Below are 20542 nucleotides of genomic sequence, written 5' to 3' on the forward strand. Positions count from 1 at the left end.
AGCTCCCCACCACATTTTGTCTGTCAGCGGTGGAGGAGCTGTCCACCGACGCGGTGCTGAAGTGCGTCCCGACACAGCGCTGCGTTGTAGCCTTTATCAAGGTAATCTGACAGGGACGGGAAAAGCGGCACGGTAAATAGTGTATGTTTATTCATTTAAAGGCCTGCATGTGTCGTACCGTGTGCATGGCGAACATTTTCAGCCGCCGATTCTTGGAATGGGTGGATGTTTGCTCCAACATGGAACACGGGCAGTAAACAAGCCAGCCGAGCTGTGGGGGCTGGTGCAGAGGAAAAAAACAAAAAACAAAAAAACAAAAAACCAAAAATGTATGCTGAAGCATGCGCAAATCATGAAACACATTTATGGTGTACGTCTGTGCTGCAGCACGGGGTGCTTCCACTACATGTGAGGGCTAAACGAATGTGCAGAAATATGACCAAACCCCGACACTTTGTTTACTGAATCTTCTAAAGACACACACACACACATACACACACACACACACACACACACACACACACACACACACACGCACGCACGCACGCACGCACGCACGCGCGCGCGCGTATATACCCCAAAAGCCAAATGCAACAGTTGCACTAGTCATGCAATACTAATATTTTAACTAATGGATAAATATTGAAACATAACATAAAACTGTTTCAAAAGTTCCGTGAATTCAAAGTAAAAGCTAAACTTTGTAGTCACAAGACCTAGCCTGCAGTGAAATCCACAGCTAGTTTGGGTCACAGATCAGGTCTTATGTAACACCATGTCAGCCTCCAACTTAAAAAAAAAAAAAAAGGGGGGGGGGGGGGGGTAAGTGACCCAGTGATCCAAAGCTACATGTCCACTCTCAAGTCCACTCTGACATCGACCTCAATCCCCATGGCGCTGAACGGGGATTACGATAAAGAAAATAGGTTGGGCAAGGACGGTCTTTTGTTTGCTTTGGACTGCAAGAAAAACAGAACTGTGGGAAAAATCTTGTTGTTTTGTTCCATAAATTAAAAAAAAATACACGAATCCACTTTAATTAAAAACATAACCATGCAAAAAGTGCAAGTAAAAAGTACAAGTGTGATGGCATCTGTAAAACTCCTTAAATTCATAAAAGAAGTAAAGTAGCAATAGAACTTTGCCAAATTACACATGTTGTATTATCTCTCAGTCTGTTTCTATTTTATTATTTCAGTGTCTCCCAAAATTAAAGGATGCACTGGTCAATGAACACGCTTCCCTTGACTCCGTATATGGAGCTGGGTGTACAATCACTGAGTGGCCTTCTGTGGACTCTACTGCTTTTGTTTCTTTGGCACTGTTATCGGATGGGCTCCGATCTGCCAATCCCAGGCCATGCGCATGCTGGAAAGCTCAAGTCAAGCTCAAGGAGGTCCATGATGTCCCGTAGCGGTAGCTGTATTGGAACAAAGTGCAGTGCACGATCCAAGCTGTCCAGGAGCGATCAAATTAGTCCCTTTATTTCCATGGAAACAGTGGAAGACGATGAGCAGGGACAGGGCTACCTCACCCCAGTGCTGAGTCATGCCTTGTTCCCTGCCCAGGCATCTGCAGAAGCCAAGAAGTTGTACACAGCCCTGCAGCAGTATGCCAAACGCTACAGTTGGGTGGGCATGGGCCGCATTCATAAGGGCCTCCGCGAGCAGGTATGCTTCCAAGTGGACTGCAAGAGTTGTTCCACAATGGTTTAAGATTTACAGCTGCATTCTTGAAGCCAAAAAAACCAAAAGAAAACTCTGCCAAGAAATAATCACAGCTTTTTCATTTGTCTCACTTTAGGTCAGACTGAATGATCACTCTGCTATACAGAAGCCTCATCTCTTCTTTCTGCCAGATGTTCCAAGTGTGCCTTTCTTCCCACGTGACGCTCATCGACATGACATTGAAGTCTTGGAAGCCAACTACCCTGCGATCTTGGCTGAATTCCAGGCTGTTTACCAGAAGGGCATTGACTCAAAATTAGGCTGGACCTGTGTAGGACCAAAGGTATGCAATAAAATCCTTCAGGCCAACTGGGAGAAAGTGATATAATGCACCATCCAAAAATAATTATCTGTCATTCAAAATACCATGGAATGAACTTGGTAAGTCCTGGAAATCTACTACACTTCCTGAGATATATTTTAGTATGATGGCATTTTTCTGATTATTCATTATTTTTTCACTGTTTTTTTCTTTTTTTTGGCTCATAATGTACAGTTGTGGTCTCTAGTTTACTCTCATCAAAGACATGAATGCCCTGTTAATTTGGGACATTTAATGATTTATCTGAACTGTCCTTTTTCCAGGGTGCCATGTTTGTACAGCACACATGTTTAATGACTAAAAAAAACAAGAACTGGGTGCACAAGTTTGAATTTATTTTGGATCTTCTCTAATCCACAGCATAAAAAGTATGCTGACAGCCTCAGAGTAAAAGTGAAATTTGTTTAAATCAAGTTGCACATCAGTGCTTTTGATTGCCATTAACAAGCTTCTGACAAAATTCTGGCCAGATATTTGTCTATTCGTCTTGGTAGAATTGGTAGAGTAAATTTAAACAGTTTTTTCTGGCTTGGACCCAGTTTTGTGACTAAATTTCAGTCGAGTTCAAAGGTGTTGATTTTGGAGCAGGGAATTCTTTCTAGCTTGGCACCCTCTCAGTTCATGGCAATGTAAAACTGGCTTCATCTCATCTGAGGGTGGCAGTTTGTGCCTACTTGGCAAAGTGGTGACACATCTGCATAACTATTGTTCTGAGTATTGGTCAGTCAAGCTGTAGCTGGTTATTATCACCAATGAGAAGTCAATAGACCTGGACCTTGTCATGTTAAAGGGGATTACAGAAGCTTCAGCAACACGTATTAAAATATTAAAGTGAGTACTTGTATATATTTGAGCCCGTATGCATACTTTTGTGTGGATTAGATAAAATCCAAAATAAATTGAAATGTGTGGACCCAGTTCTTGTTTTCTAAAGCAATTAAAGATGTGTGCTGTAAAATCATCCCACCCTGGAAAAAGAACAGTTCCAAGAAATCATTAAAATCCCCAAATTACTGACTTCATGCCAACGATGAGTGGATGTAAGCTTGTGATTGGAACTGTTAGAAAAAAAAAAGATCTGTATCAAATGTTAAACATGGACTTTTATCTTTTTCAGGGCCAAGCTGTGTTTCCTTTGTACAGTGCTGGTGTCTCTGTGGCAGGAAACTGCCGTGCCTGTCCCTGCACCTACCGGACACTTCTGTCTTTACGTACTTTTATAAACAGCAACTCATTGGGATCAGCAGGATTTTGGCTGCTGGGCCCTGGAGCAACTTTGGGAAGCACATATGGACCCACTAATACACGCCTGCGTTGTCATCTTGGTATGTAATGGACTTATAGTTATTGTGGATGTTACACCCCGGCCTAGGCAACCGGGGTGCAACGTAGAAAAACAAAGATAAGGAAAATAAAACCACGAAGGCTCTCCACCAAAATCCCAAAACGAAAATATCCCATGACGAAAGTATTAACAAACCCATTCACAACTATTTACAACAGACTATTTACTTACAACAAAACACCAAACTATTTACAACACGGGGGAGATCGCGACCATGACATACTGAAACACAAGGCTTAAATACATAGAAGGAGCAATCAGGGAATGGACCACAGGAGGGAAACACAGCTGGGGCAAATTAGAACTGACGAGACAGGGAAAATGTAAACTGAACACACTAAGATAACACCGACTTTCAAAGTAAAACAGGAAATACATAAGTCATGCAAAAACAAAACACTGACACACCGAAACGTAACATTTCCCCCTACCCAAAAATCAAACATGTAACCCCAAGTGAAAAGTTTGATTCAGACAAACGAAGGCTGAAACGAAGGCAGACGAAGCTGATGGAGGCTGGAGCGGTCCCACTGACCCTCCAGCAGACGACGAAGGCTGGAGCGGTCCCTCGGACCCTCCAGCGAAGGCGGATGAAGGCTGGAGCGGTCCCACGGACCCTCCAGCGACGACAAAGGCTGGGGCGGTCCCACGGACCCTCCAGCGACGACAAAGGCTGGGGCGGTCCCACGGACCCTCCCCCCAGCGAAGGCGGATGAAGGCAGACGAAGCTGATGGAGGCTGGAGCGGTCCCACGGACCCTCCAGCAGACGACGAAGGCTGGTGCGGTCCCCCGGACCCTCCAGCAGAGGCGGATGAAGGCTGGAGCGGTCCCTCGGACGCTCCAGCGAAGGCGGATGAGCAGCCCACCAGCTGCACACACGGACACGCAGCCCACCAGCTGCACACACGGACACGCAGCCCACCAGCTGCACACACGGACACGCAGCCCACCAGCTGCACACACGGACACGCAGCCCACCAGCTGCAGAAGGCTGGAGCGGTCCCTCGGATCCTCCAGCGAAGACAGACGGAGGCTGAAGCGGTCCTCGGACCCTCCAGCGAAGACAGAAGGCCGAAGCTGTCCCTCCTTCGGACCCTCCAGCGATCCCGGACGAGCCCCCATATGTTACACCCCGGCCTAGGCAACCGGGGTGCAACGTAGAAAAACAAAGATAAGGAAAATAAAACCACGAAGGCTCTCCACCAAAATCCCAAAACGAAAATATCCCATGACGAAAGTATTAACAAACCCATTCACAACTATTTACAACAGACTATTTATTTACAACAAAACACCAAACTATTTACAACACGGGGGAGATCGCGACCATGACATACTGAAACACAAGGCTTAAATACATAGAAGGAGCAATCAGGGAATGGACCACAGGAGGGAAACACAGCTGGGGCAAATTAGAACTGACGAGACAGGGAAAATGTAAACTGAACACACTAAGATAACACCGACTTTCAAAGTAAAACAGGAAATACATAAGTCATGCAAAAACAAAACACTGACACACCGAAACGTAACATGGATAATGGAATCTGTTTATTCTGTTGTAACTATCCACACTACACTAATACATGGATTTATCCTCCTCAACCTAATGACCTGTTTTTATGATATTTACATCAAAGTACACACACACACACACACACACACACACACACACACACACACACACACACACACACACACACACACACACACACACACACATACTGGTTTATCACCTGTAGGACTTGACTTCAGGGTATGTATGTGTGTGTATTGCAGGAACTACCTCAAGTTATGTAAATTATTAGTTCATTATACATAATGCACTGTGCGAGCAAAAACAAAGCAGTATTATTGGATTTAAGATTAAAAAGGTGGAACTGTTTGGGTGCACATAATAAATTGTTGTCAGACTTCGCTGCACTATAGAGAAATAGAAGAAAAAACAGATTAAATACTAAACCATTGCATAATGTAATACTTCTCTGGTCAGGGTTGAGGTTCAGTTCCCTCTCGTCATTTTTGTAATGTGATCCATCTGGCTATAATCCTTGCTGCTTTAAATAAAAACAGGGTTGGAAGCCATGCCCTTTTAAGTAAAGGGGAAAGCATAATGCTGTGTTTTTAAAACCAAAGCTGAAAGACAGACGTCGCTGTTGTAGGTCTGCAGACTCCACCCCTGTGCGAGCTGGTGGTGGGAGGGGAGCCTCAGTGCTGGTCAGAAGGACACTGCCTCCTGGTTGATGACTCCTTCCTTCACACTGTCTCCCACAAGGGTCAGTGAGTCACAAATGGCTTTGACAAATGAATTAATTTGTGATCTATTAGCTTATTGCATTTATTAATTAACATATGACCAAATGTTAAGATGTAAAATGTGGTGGGTAATTAAAAAAAAAAGATTCCTGATCAATTTTTATGAATTGTTTTAGATAAGTATAAACAGCTATTACATTTTTTAAATGCTAAAACTATATCTCCGTCTCCTTTGAAAGGCCCTCCAGATTCTAGACCCAGCGTCATTTTAAGTGTGGACCTTTGGCATCCAAATGTGGCTGCAGCAGAGAGACAAGCCCTGGACTTCATGTTCAGCCCTGAACTCTAAAATGTTTTTGTTTATCTGTGTACTTGTATACAACATGAAGAGATGCCTTACATTAGACCTGGTAGTCCTGGGACATGCATCTCATTCCAGTAAATTAACCGCTGTGTGAATCTGCCCCAAGAATTACACAAGCCATTAGCCATGCTTTCAAGTGCTGTTGGATTTAGGGTCTACACCGAGCTTTACCACATGAATGCATTACATTGTTGTTATAGGCTGGATGCTAGGCTACAAACTAAGCATCACTTGAAAGCACAAAGAGCAGATCCAGTGTTAGCAACTTGGCATCATAACTTTATGCATGTGAAAACTACTGGAGTTTATTTTCAACTGTTGATGCATGTGCAGATATGCTATGGGAATGATTCAACCAGAAAAACTGTGAAAAAAAAAGATAAATATTACAATTGTAATATAAAATGATTTTTATTTTCCAAAATTATTGCCAAAAATATTTTGACTAATATATACTGTGGTTCTTTCTTTCCCTACATACAGTCCTCTGTGTATGCTTGTATATTTCTATCTAGAAGTGCTTTCCTATAGTTTTGTTTATAACTGATTGCCCTGCAGTGGTTTACATATTATACAACATATAGTACTGTGCAAAAGTCTTGATCCATCTGTCAGTTCTTTATATTTTACTAGGAAAATGGGACGAAGGTGCAGTGATTTATTGAAACATATAAGAACACACATGATAATTCAGTACATAAGGAATTGTAAAAAATAGAAAATACAAAACAGAATTGTAAAATTATAATAAGCTTAAAATTCAATACTTAATATAAACATGTTTATTCTTTGTAATAATAATAATAATAATAATGATGATGATGATGATGATGTGTGGCTCAAAAACTTTTGCACAGTCCTATATGAGGCTTTTGTCAATGCTGTTTGGAAATCAAAAACCAAATAAATGATCAAACCATTATTGTCTTGCTATATATAATCAGTCACCAAGGGGCCCAAATATCATCTGGATGGACGGATGTACAGATGGCAGTATGCATCTATGCTTTTATGCTGTTTACAAAATTCTGACCCACTATCTTAATGTCACACTGGAAACTGAGACTCATCAGGGAACATTTTTCCTGCGCAATGTAGTCTCAGTTCCCTTTTTTCAGCTGACAGGAGTAAGACTTACTGTGGTCTTCTGCAGCTGTAGTTGCTTTACAATTACATGTTATACATTCAGAGATGCTCTTTTGCATACCTTGGCTATAAGAAGTGGTTATTTAAGTCACCGTTGTCTTCCTTTAAGGAGTCTGACCATTCTCTTGTGACCTCTGCCATTTTCAGCTGGAGAACTGCCGCTCACTGGATATTTTCTCTTTTTTGGTCCATAGTCTGCAAACCTTAGACATGTTTAGGTGGGAAAATCACAGTGGATCAGCAGTTTATGAAATACTCAGACCACCGCATTCGACACTAACAACCAGGCCAAGGTGTAAGTTCTTCATGACAGTTTCTACATGCCTAAATGCAATAAGTTGCTGCATTGAATATTTGAATATTCTTATTTGTATATATTTCAAAACTTAATTATTTAGGTGAAAATAATTATTTAGGGACATGGGCAAGTTTATAGTCTAAAAAAAGGTATGCAGTCTAAAACATATCACACAAACACTTTAATGAATGTGTCTTTTAATTCAATCATCATACTGAAACACATTTCCAATCATTTAGGTCATTTAGTCCTTTTTTGCTTCCTTTTTTTAGTCGGTAGATAAGAATTAGTGTGCCGATTTTGTCTTATCTGCCATCTGTTCCTGTGAGGGTCCCATGATGGGGATTACACTGACTGAACTAATCCATCCCAAAGAGGCAGATTATTCCCGAGACTGTTTAAATGCAGTTGTATGGGAATGATTCATTCAGCAGGGGACATTTACTGGGAAGAAATAATGAAGCTTTCACAGTCATTAGCAGATAGTATAACAATTTAAAAGCAAGTAAAAGAAGATTTTTTTCAAAATGAAGAGATATGAAGTAAAAAAAATAATAATTAAACTTTATTAGTAAATATTTAAAAATAAAGTTAAACCTATATTGTAGAGATATTTGTATGCCACTAATGGCATATTGCAATATTATTAGTCATCCAGTCAGAAAGAATAATTAAGTAGTTTTTTTTCTGAAAATGTAACAAAGTTCTATAACACACATTATTTGTCATTACCAGCCTTGATATTAGTCTTTAGAAACTCAACCATTACATGTAAGTCTGAAAGATGAAAATAGCCTTTGTCACATGCAAGAACTCACATGCTGTTCTTTTGTTATGCAACAGAATTAGCAACTAGAGGGATTTTCAAAAGTGAAAGATGTCTAATATGGAAAGTGGTTGAAAAATAAATCTCTGCTTACTATCACTGGGAGTCTGCTGTTTGGAAATTACATCAGTCATTGGTATTCAACTGTTCAATTGTTGAGAAAAATTTCCAGTAATAAATAAAATTCCATGGAAACAGCCATCCTTCAGAGGTTTATTACAGATTTTGCAATCTTGACTTTGAAGAGAAAAGATGCTGAATGATTTTTACCCAAGTCATCGCTGCAGAGAGAAAAATGGGATACAACAACTTCAACCTTTATACAACCTGCAGTCTGGAATAAAATATTTTTGAGAATACTGTCTATTTGCCATAACAGGCTGATCATAGTCCTGATCATAGAGGAAATAACTTCAAGCTGTGACTGTCAGTAAAGAACATATCACCCATCCCAGAGTAACATCTGTGCCCTGTTCTTCTTTTTCCCAATACAGCTGAGCCTGACTGAGCTCATGAGAGCAGACAGCAGACAGTGGAGACACAACCAAAGAGCAAAACATTACAACAACATGTATAAATAATACTCATCATTCAATAAATATCACATTTTTTTTTACACATATACAAAACATTGTATTAATTATATTAATTTGGTCATGGAAAATGATGATTATTAATTTTTGTAACTATTTTGTTTCAGATATTAATTTAAAGGTGCCAAAGCAAAAAAACCAAACAAACAACAAAAAACAAAAACAACAAAATATATATATATATATTTTTTACAATGGTGCATCTCTACCACAATCATCACATATGTTTTAATTATCTCACATGTCACAGAGCAATAAAGAAACCTAATCTCTGATGTTTTATCCAAATAAGGCAAGAACACAGCACCACTTAGACTACACCTCCTGTCTGGTGATTAGCAGTAAAACTGGGGAAATGCATGTATCTGTTCAGGGAATACAATAATTAGCATGTCAGTAAACTCCACTGCTAAGTTAAACTGCAAATCAATGACCTTTTGTAGTTTGACATGAATTGCAATCCTTTTTCTGAGCCAAAAACAAGAATTTCAGCTAAACATGCAGAACTAATATAGGTGAAAATGTCCAGGAAGGAATTCATGCAATGTAAATCACTTCCAGCATGAAATATCGGTATGCACCGCAGCCCACCAAGTCTGTCCAGATCATAAATTAACTTAATATACTGTAGAGTTGCTATTTTTAATATTTTATATTTATTTATAAATTTTAAAAATCAAACAATGACACAGATACAACCTGTCATTTTTTAACTTGGACACGTTCAGGGCATTAAGAAAGAAGGGGACAAGTGACAAATACACAAAATCAGGTCTGGCTTTCTAGAGCTAACAAATTTTGACAATAGCAAATCCATAAATTAATAAGTAAGATTTAAAAAAATAATGAGTGCCACATATTCTAGCAGTGATGCAGGAGCCCATTACCAGAAATTACAAAATAACAATAACAGAAAACGTAATAAAAATACATCCGCTCCTTTCTTCATTCCTTTGTTCTCATTTCTGTGACATCATTTTCACAAACTCTGTAAAGAAAATAAACATAGTTTCTATAAGCTATGTTCTTCTTGCTCCATAAAGCTACAAATATTTATTCATTCTTATGTAAATGTTGCAGCCTTGCAGCAGCATTATTGATGACATAGATTTGCCAGCAAGATTGAAATATCGGTAAATACGTGTGTAATAAGTTTTTCTACCGAGGACTGTCACAGTATTAGGAAGACAAATTTTGAATATGTTTTTGTCACAACAACAAAAGCTTAAGTTAAACTAATTTCCTTTTCCTTGAGGTGAGTGTTGTTATAAATTGGCACTATATCAGTTAAAACTAAGCTGAATGCACAACTTCTTCTTTCTTTAAGTTTCCTGTTTCACAGTTATAGTAATAGTAATATTATTATGTGAGGCAACACAAAATAATATAAAAAGTTGCTGTAAAATGAAATTATTTTTTTGTGGTCTGTTTGTTTAACTTACCCTCAAAGTCAACTGTTCCATCACCATTGTTGTCAGCCTCCTTGACCACTGCATCGATTTCATTTTTGCTGGTTTGTTTGCCCAACAACTTCAACATAGCATGTTTCATCTCATCAGAAGTGATAGCACCATCGCCATCTAAATCAAACTGCAGAAAAGAGGAAGAAGCCATCCAAATATTGCAAACCTTTTAGAGTTCTGCTGCATGAGTTTCATGCTCTAACAAAGTTTTTTAAAGTAAGTTAATGCACTGTCCACCATGGGGTGCCAAAGACCACAAAGTGAGTCAAAGGTGTGCTTACCTCTTTGAAAGCATCTTTGAGTTCCTTCAAACCAATCATCCCTGCAGTTTCATCCAGAAGCTTGGGGGTCATTAGGTCGACAAAATCCTCAAAGTCCACCCGCCCCCCAACTGCAATAAGATTTCGATAACATAGTTTAAGCAGGGCATTTGTCTTCCTGTGATGATGGACTAGAATGAAATACTTTACAATAGTGTTTCTATGGGTTTCATAAATGTCCATATGTACACACACTGACATAGAATGAGCCAAATGATCATAAAATGCATTATGATGACTAATGTTATTATACCCATATGAAACAGGAAATGTCAGCTTTAATGAACCATTTTCAAGTCAAGTTTCCAGAAACTTTAAGAAGAAATGATGCCATGTTTCTATTTGTGTTTGTAGAAAAATAATAAAAGAAAAAGCAAAAAACAAAAACATAATCAACAAATATGGGAATTTATTACATATTTAAAAAAGTCAAATGTGTGTCACAGAAAAAAAGGTGTTTTTTAATGTCACTGTTATATTTGTCTGTATTATTCTTCATAAAATGTGATAGTTAGACTTGATTTTCTTCAGTTAATAAACTGTAGGTTTTAGTTTTACTTTGTTGTCACATTACTCACGGTTCATGTTGATGTTTTGGCTCAGTTCTATCAGCTCCATTTCAGTTGGCATATAACCCATGGTCCTCATCAAGTTCCCCAAGTCTTTACAGCTTATTAAACCATCCTTGTCCTTATCAAACTCTACAAAAGCTTCACGTAACTCTGTGGAGCATACAATTTGAGGAAAAGTGAGAAATGTAAAGAATTATACAACCCTTTATAAAGTAAATATGAAAGCTTAACATATAATTACCTTCTATCTCATCATGTGTAAGTGCTCTTGACTGCAAAACAGTTTAAATGAAAATGATATTAGTAATGCTTCAGTAGTGCCACAAATTTGACCTATTTGGTAAACATTAGCCTCAATGAAGCACTCTTCATCTGTTGTTCTTGGACAGATGTTACCAAATCACGCAACACATTCTCATCCCTGGGGACAAACGACTCTTTCTAAAAGTAACAGTCATGCATGCTGTGCATTTCTGCAATGCTCCTTAAGCTCTGCATATATAATCATGTTCCCTGTATAATAAGAACACCCATAACACATTAGCTGAAACTGCTTTTGTTCAATGACTTTAAGATCTGTAAGTGTGTATAACTTATTTAAACATTACTGCAATAAAATATTGTAAGCTAAGAAGTGAGAGGGAGTCATTGTCACTCAGACATGATAAATGAAAATCTTTAATACAATTGTGTGAGTGAAATACATTCATAGTTGTTTATGTAATTATACTTTTGTCTGGGATATTCTTCTAACAGTTGCTATCTTTATTCCTGAATGGTACATTTTTAGCATGTATTATTATGTTCATATACACCCTTGCATGGCATGTTCTTTAGCTACAGCATCTATCTGATCAAATTTCCTGTGCAGAATGTCCTGTGTAGATCATAGCCTTCATTTGGTTAAGCTATGCTTGTTAGAATTATGTATAAAGTGTCTTATTACTATGAAATTAGAAAATGTATTCAAAGAAAATGAGAGAAAAGCATCCTGGTGAGGAACCAAGCAAAAATCGGCCTTAGAATTAGTTCTTTAAGCCTGTTCCCTCATTAGCTGAAAATTCTACGATATAAAAATTACCATAGGAACCAAAACAACTATTCCAAAAAAATAATGAATTTCTGTTGACAGAGAAAAAGAAGAGAAATTTAAATAGACTTACTTTTAATCTGCCATTTAGAAATTTAAGATAAAGCCATAAAGTCACAGGATCAAACTGAAATCATATGTTTACTTACATGTCTCCTTTTGCCTCCTTTGAGAAAGATGCAGGGCTGTTTAAGACTCATGATGCCAGATTCAGTCAAGATCCCCGAGCTATGTATATTTGTGAATTTCTTTCTTATAAAACTATAAATTCCTTCTGTTTTTAGTGTGAGCGAGTGAGAGTATGTGTGTGTGTGTGTATGAACTGAGATCAGCTGCGGTCCACATACGCCAGGCGAGGCAAGGGATGTCTCATATGGATTATCTCTGCCGCTTTGGTCTGGAAAAGAAAGATAGGCTTAAATGCTGTGCATATAGACATTTCACATATGTGTTCAAATGTTACCCTGTACATAAAAAAACAAGCTTTTTAATTTGTTACATCAGTTTTATAATCTACAATCTGCTTTCATTACATATTTAAAAAAAAAAAGGTTTCTTATATGACCCCGCAGTTAATGCTTAGGATTAGTCATAGTCTCTACATGCAAACAATCAGCGAAAACAAAGAATCGCTGTGACTCTTACATGCTTTATATGAGAATACAGCAGTGTCCTGTTATATGACCATATAAACCAATGCTTTGTCAAAATTTTATGATGTGTGTAATGTCGTCAATCTGCATCATATTCTTAAGTCCTAACTCATAAATACACATTATTTGCTGCATCACATAATTTTAAATAAATAAGCACGTGACCAATGTGACGCCTCAAAATAAATACAGGAAAATGAGATTGTGGCAGCTAGCTCAGGCATCAGATATGTATTTAAAATTATACGTGTTTATATAACAGATTAACTGTATTCACCACATAAAATTGTCTTTGTGTAGTTATGTCATGTCCTGATGTCTTTTGTAAAAACTATTAATGAAATGAATATTAATCAGGGTTACATCATTTTCATGCTTGTAACATTTTCCAAATTGTTAAGCAGTAAATAGGTTTTGCCCATAATGACGCCAGACAAGAAGGACTGCCAGTAAGTTGGGTACCTAATAACCATCACTTTGTTAATAAAGACTTTTTTCTTGAGTTTCTCCTGATGTAATCAAAGTAACTTAAGTGGTAGTTTGTGTCATTGGATTTGTCCTTTTCTCCTTATTCATCATAAGTACAGGCTGGGGATTAGGAGAAACTGGTCAAAATTCAGCTGTTCATTAAATCATTTATTTTTAATGGAACAAAAATAAATATTAGGCTTGTGGGAAGTGAGGTAGCAAACTGAACATGTTTGTTAGTGAAAGCAGAAAGACAGGAATAAATTCCATGCAACATTTAGCTGCATTTTTATTTATATGACCCAGACAAATCTGCCCCTCCCACTTAAGATCTGAGAGCAGATATCCAGATGGTAAACTGGATATTTCTGCCCTGCTGTTGACTGGATGTTTTCCTTCATTAAAGCAACTGCGCTCTCTGGAAGAGTGTATGTGTGACAGAGCAAAGGCTGTGTCTCGATCAAAAGCCTGCATATATGAGTGTGTGTGGAAATGAGTGAATATGGCTTGTACTGTAAAGCACTTTGAGATAAATGTGACTGTAGTATTGTCACAATGGCCAGTGAGTCTTGAAGGTTTCCTGTTTTCTTGTTTTTTGAAACATGCAGTATCATCTTTAGAGACTTACTGCCCCGTCTCTACATACCTCTGGGACCACAGCTGTAGATGTGAAACTGCTTTAAAAAACGATCAGCACTACAAATACAAGTTCTTAAAACAGAAGGCACACATTTCACTGCACACATTTGAATGTCAGCAGGTGTCCAGGCCTGAAATGGTGAATACACTGTATGCAAACATAATCATAAGAACAAACAAACACTGACAAATCTAAAGTTTTAATGCTTTTTTCTTTCTGTAGGAGACAATTTCTAGAAATGTGGTGTTTAAATGTATTTTTTCTTTTATTTTTTAATCTTATGGCTCATTTTGATGATTAAAGACGCTTGACTAATGATGAAAGACAGAAAAGTTTTGCATATCATAGTTAAAATATCAGCAAGGCATGAAACTGAAATTTAACAAGCACAACCAAAAACATGTGCAAATGTGATTTTTTTTTAGTTTGAAACTTTTTTTCCCCCCACTATGCAAACTCACATCTTCCTGTGCAGATTAGGAAGGAGTAATAAGAAGCAGTTTAAATCTGGTTCACAGAGGTCAGAACTGAAACAGAATTAAACACCCGCAGTCGTCTGTCAGGATTTGAATCACAAATAATATGACTGTGTTTCCAAAGAAGCTGAGTCACTGTAGAAGATGTAAATCATTCTCAGTTGTTCATAAAGAAAGTCTGCATTGGGGTGCTATAAATAATATACCAATTTTCAAATAATTTAAACCCTCCTTTGAGTGTATGCTTCAAATTTCTCAGAATATAACAAACAGACAATAACGCAGAACTAATTACAAAGAAACAATGCTGCTCTATTACGTGGAGACAATGCTGGTACATGTGATGTCCATGAATTTCTGTGCTTTTCAGTACAGAATCATGTCCTCATTCAGTGCCACCTGCTAACTGTTTTTGTCCCTTTTGTACAAAAATGTCTTCAATTTCTCTGAAGTGTTTATTGATTGTATATTACAGATAAAGGAAAATGCTTAATGTGAATTGAATTTGCCAAATTCACACATTAGTGAGACCCTCCACATCTTTACTTCTGTCTTAGCCTCTCAAGGATGTTCTTTTTATACTAAGCTATTGTTACTGATGAACGTCATTAGTTAAATGTTCCACTAGATGATTTTTTTATTAGCATTACACACCTTCTCAATTGATTAGTTGCCCCTGTCTCAACTTTTTAAAAATTAAATGATCTTTGACCATGACTACATGAATGATCCAGCAATGGCCTCTTATCTTTAAAAAAAAAAAAGTCAAATAAGGTGCATAAGAAGGTGGTTTGTACTGTCACCTTACTGCAAGAAGGTCCTGGGTTTGTATCCATGTTGGGCCTTTTCTATGTGAAACTTGCATGTTCTCCCTGTGCCTGTGGGTTCTCACCCTGGACTTCTACTTCCCCTCACAGTCCAAAGAGATGCTTTTCATGTAAACTGATTATTCTAAATCCTCAGGATGACAAACACACTGACTTCTTTCTGCCATGTGAGTGCTTCTGCTTCTTCACTATGAAGAAACACTGTCTCTGCTGTGTATTACTGTTCCAGAGACACATTAAATTAATCAAATCCTGATGCAAATGCAAATGTGTGCAGTGTACTTCTGTCCTGCTGACCCATCTTATACTTTGTGTTGCTCATCAGAGCAGCAGTGGAGAATCTTCAGGCTCAGGATGACAAACACACTCATTCTGCTGCTGTTTGCTTTCTTTCCGCCATGTGAGTGCTTCTGCTTCTTACTGTTCCATCATTAACCAGGAAAACTGTGTCAGTCAGGTGTTACAGGTCAGAATTTGGAGTCCATTCCTTCCAGTCCTGTAATGAAAAGGCCCGGGGAGACTCTCAGTCTCTCCTGCAGGGGATCTGGTTCTGAATTTACCTGTTGTGCTATGAGCTGGATAAGACAACAACCAGGAAAAGGACTGGAATGGATAGGAAACCTTCCAGCAACAACAAATATGCGAGTAGTTTGAGTGGACGTATAGAAGTCAGTAGAGATGACAGCAACTACATAGTGTATCTGAGGCTTTCCAACTTAAAGCCAGAGGACTCTGCTGTGTATTACTGTGCCAGACACACAGTGGTTTAAGTAATGAGAGGCTATATAAAACCTTCAGCCATACAGTTTTACAGGAATCTACAGTGGGCAGTAGATGATCAAGAATATAATGTTCATCTCACTGACATGATAATGCTTGTGATTCTTCCACATGTGAATACAAATTAAAAAAATGCAATAACCTCTAACAAACATATCAGAGAATAAATGTATAAATACATTTAAACACTAGCAATCAACCATCAATATTTTGAGTCTACCTTGAGTCTGTATGTTTCAAGAACATAGCTTTAAAAAACATGTGTTTGTTTTTTATTTTGAGATAGAGAACTTAGTTCAAGTATTTTACTTGTCTCTTTCCTAGGTGTTCCAGAGAAAAGGATGTTGATCCTCAAACAGTGAATAAAAGCAAACACATCTGGAAGTATTTAAAACATGCTTTAGTCAGAGAGTTTATCAGTGCAAGAGACAACAGCAGGGTCAAACAGTCATTTCCCTTTTTCCTAAACATTTTCCTTGAAGCTTTCATGAGGAGGACCAACGATGAGAAAGAGGAAAAACATTGACATACAATCCACATACACTACGCTACTTTACTTTCGTATTAATGAACAGTGTTGATGTGGATCTGCTGTGGTGAATATACAAGTTTTGAAATGTAGCATACAACAACGGTGTTTCATATAGATTTCTTCATCAGATTCAGTATAAGAGAACACGGCACCAGAAGAAACCCAAACTGAACTCTACTGAAACAGCAAAGATGATGTTTGTAGTATAATTTTTAAAGAACTGGGGCAAAGCATACCTGGATCAACAACTTAAAGATGAAACCTTCAGCAGAACCAAAGTCAGAGACGGCAGCTCTCTGTTCTGACTGAGTGGCGTGACTAAAAAGCAAAATCACCAGACACAACAGAAGCAGCATGGTGTATCTGAGACTATCCAGTGTAAAGCAAAACCAACCACAGTAACACAAATCATCAGGAGATATAAACATGAACCTGAACACTCTTAATATGAAACCACCAGAATAGGAACCCTCAGAACACTCATCATCATCATCATCATCATCATCATCATCATCATTTATTTATTTATATAGCACTTTAAAAACACAGTGCATTGTACAGCAGGTAGATGAGGAACAATGAGGAAAGAGTGCAGTCTGCCCAGGCCTTTTCACTACAGGACTAGAAGGAATAGAGGCCATAGTCTGACATGTAACATGAAAACAGATGAGCCACCAGAAAGAGAGATCAAAATCAAAATGTTCTGGCATCAGTGACTGACCAACAGTAAACGTGTCCTGGTAAAAGATGAAACAATAAGAAGCAGAACAAATGCAGTGTTCTGTCAGGATTAGAATCACAAATAGACCTTTGTTTCAAAACAACATTGTTTTTTCAAATCATTTAAACTCCTTTTTTTTTTTTTTTTAAGTAAAAACATCATTACTACTCTATAACTTTTATAAAATTTAAGAGTCAGGCAATTAAACTGACTCTATCACAAAGGGAGAATGTTGCTATATTACATGGAGACAAATGTTGCTACATAAAAGCTTGTGCTGAGAGATACCTGCGGCTCTCCTCGATACTATGTTCTTATTTTCTTTAATTCAATTCAATTCAATTCAAACACTTGGCCAGTACTGTATCATGTCCTAATTCAGTGCTGCCTGTCTGAATGGATGTTTACTTATACTTTTCTTTTACAAGTAGAACGTGAAAGAGAGTGTGATAATTACTATGTGTTTATCTTTTTATGGTCGAGTAAATCTTATAAAATATAACTACTGACTGTGAGGGAGTCGTATTATTTCTTCTGATATATATTATAGTTAGAAAAATATAATAATTAAAAAAGAAAACTGGATATCTGTGTTTAAAATGTCCTAAATGAAGGCAACATTAGATTCAGTGATAAGGAATAACAGCACCAGAGCCACACCTTCTTCATTAAATCCTGATGCAAATGCAAATGTGTGCAGTGTACTTCTTTCCTGCTGACCCATCTTGTACTTTGTGTTGATCATCAGAGCAGCAGTGGAGAATCTTCAGGCTCAGGATGACAAACACACTCACTGTGCTGCTGGTTGCTTTCTTTCTGCCATGTAAGTGCTTCTGCTTCTTCACTATGAAGAAACACTATGTCAGCCAGTCATTGAAGAACATCATTTCTGTTTTCATCTCCCCAGGTGTTACAGGTCAGAGTTTGGAGTCTGTTCCTTCCAGTCCTGTAATGAAAAGGCCTGGGGAGACTCTCAGTCTCTCCTGCAAGGGATCTGGTTCTGACTTTACCTGCTGTGGTATGAGCTGGATAAGACAACAACCAGGAAAAGGACTGGAATGGATCGGGGTTGGCCACAGACCTTCCAGCAACAACAGATATGCGAATAGTTTGATTGGACGTATAGAAGTCAGTAGAGATGACAGCAACTACATAGTGTATCTGAGCCTTTCCAACCTAAAGCCAGAGGACTCTGCTGTGTATTACTGTGCCAGAGACCCACAGTGGTTTAAGTAATGAGAGAGGCTTTACAAAAACCTTCAGACATACAGTTTCACAGGAATCTACAGGGGGCAGTATATGACCAAAAATCTGATGTTCAACTCATTGTCACAATAACACCTGTGATTCTACCATCTGTAAATACTAGGGGTGCAACGATACACAAAATTCACGGTTCGGTTCGATACTTTGGTGTCACGGTTCGATATTTTTTCGATACAAAAAAAAATGTTCATGCCTTTTTAATTTGTCATTTATTAAAATTATAAATATATATTTTAACACAAAAGTACAGTTTTTAAATTTAACCCTAACCCTTGTGCGTGTTGTTTTTTAGCTCGTCATATTGCAGCCACAGAAATTCTTTTGTCCATGAAACCATAAAGCTGCACTTTCTTTTTGCCTTATAGTCTGATTTGTCATAACTTCTCCGTTTTGTGGTAAGCTTTTCTTTGGCTGTCACTTCTTCACCCTGACCTGTCTTATTTGGCTCAGCAGAACTAAAATATATATCTGTCTGTGAAGGTTCTCAATCATCCAGGTCATCGTAGTGAAATATATATCCTGCCGCACTCACATAAGCTCAGCGATTCTCTGCGCGATCAACCTCTCACATGTTTAAGCTGCGGGAGATTTCACTTGTCATGTTTGCATAGTAAGCTAACGATTAATAAGACGATGTCAGAGGAATTGGTGCACAAATTATCATCACTCACAGATCAGTGCTGTCGCTCTCTATACACAGTTCGCGCGATTGCAAAGTGAAAGCAAAAAAACAAGCGCAAATTCAAACATGATTTCAATATGTCACATATTGACAGTGGCTCACCAATGCCAATGACATAATTACCCAGCTACATTTCCGAAAGAATGCAAAAGCATTGACATATATTTTTCCTTCCTACAATAGCCCGACAGGCAGGGGAGAGATAGCCCCGGGACATCGGGCTAGCGATATTGCGAGCCCTGTATCTGATTGAGGAATCACTCATCTTTGGAAAAGAGAGTTTATTACAGAGAAATGTCTCTTTCCAAAATAAAAGCTATACTATCCGCTTCTTCTGGGCTATATTCTCAGCAGCATATTAAACATATCAGGTCTCCATAAGGAGAATCCTGTGCTAACAGCTGTCTAAATGACTCGGCTAAAGTTTGTAGCATGCATGCTTGTTGTTTTTGTCTTTGCACTAGGATGATGTCGGTGTAAATGTGCAGTCATATTCGTTGTGTTCCCACTAGTGCTTTCAGGTTAATCTCGTTGAAATAACCTTAACGCCACAACACGGCAAATCTCCGTTAACGAGCTACCCTATACAGAGGGGCTAGACGGCCAACACGTTAACGAGCTAACTGCGCTAACACACTAGCTCCCACCCATGTAATTGAGCATTGCATGGCACATCCAACATACTGTTTTACTTTAGTCCATGACTCGCTTACCTTCAGGGTCATACGTCACATGAAAACCAAAATAATTCCAAACGCCAGATCTGAATGAGGGTGGGGAGGTCCACTTCTGTCTCGCTAGCTTGCCCTGCGCTCTTCCTTCTGACGATGCTGTCTGTGTTGAGTGCTCAGTGAATCTGCGTTCGACTACTCCGCCTAGGCTGCACTCTCGAGCCTAGGCGGAGTAGTCAAATGCAGATTCACTGAGCGCTCAACACAGACAGCATCGTCAGAAGGAAAGTTGATAAAATAAATTACAAATTTTGTATTGTTCTTTTTTTTTTCTCCCCTTTGGTTTTCTTTCTTTCTCTCCCCCTCTTTCTTTCATTCTTTCCCCCTGTCCTATCCCACAGTCATGTCTGTCCCGTTTGCAACTGAAAATAAAATAAATTCATAATTATAATAAAGGTCAATCAAATGGACCAATATGATGATCCACTTAAAATAAATCCTCT

General features: G+C 38.3%; 2 protein-coding genes across 3 annotated transcripts; one reads left to right on the top strand and one right to left on the bottom strand.

Annotated features, from left to right (window-relative positions):
* On the top strand, positions 1-7069 carry asphd1 (aspartate beta-hydroxylase domain containing 1). Of its 2 annotated transcripts, none has more exons than XM_085453915.1 (6): positions 1-132; positions 1199-1670; positions 1804-2010; positions 3167-3374; positions 5558-5671; positions 5891-7069. In XM_085453915.1, exons 2-6 carry the CDS (start codon positions 1218-1220, stop codon positions 5998-6000), a joined length of 1092 nt encoding a protein of 363 aa, XP_085310041.1. In that variant the 5' UTR covers positions 1-132; positions 1199-1217; the 3' UTR covers positions 6001-7069. The 2 variants fall into 2 exon arrangements, with proteins under 2 accessions (XP_085310041.1, XP_085310040.1); XM_085453914.1 differs by having other exon boundaries at positions 1-101.
* Positions 7070-8495: 1426 nt separating this feature from the next.
* On the bottom strand, positions 8496-20238 carry cabp5b (calcium binding protein 5b). Its single transcript, XM_085453918.1, has 7 exons — positions 20082-20238; positions 12473-12720; positions 11475-11505; positions 11240-11383; positions 10623-10732; positions 10321-10468; positions 8496-9866 (listed from the first exon to the last, which is right to left on the bottom strand). Exons 2-7 carry the CDS (start codon positions 12521-12523, stop codon positions 9838-9840), a joined length of 513 nt encoding a protein of 170 aa, XP_085310044.1. The 5' UTR covers positions 12524-12720; positions 20082-20238; the 3' UTR covers positions 8496-9837.
* Positions 20239-20542: the final 304 nt, after the last annotated feature.

This window comes from Copadichromis virginalis, linkage group LG4, assembly GCF_057382275.1.
Source record: "Copadichromis virginalis isolate Kocher_CV1m ecotype Utaka linkage group LG4, C_Virginalis_male_GT1.1, whole genome shotgun sequence".
Lineage (NCBI taxonomy): Eukaryota > Metazoa > Chordata > Actinopteri > Cichliformes > Cichlidae > Copadichromis > Copadichromis virginalis.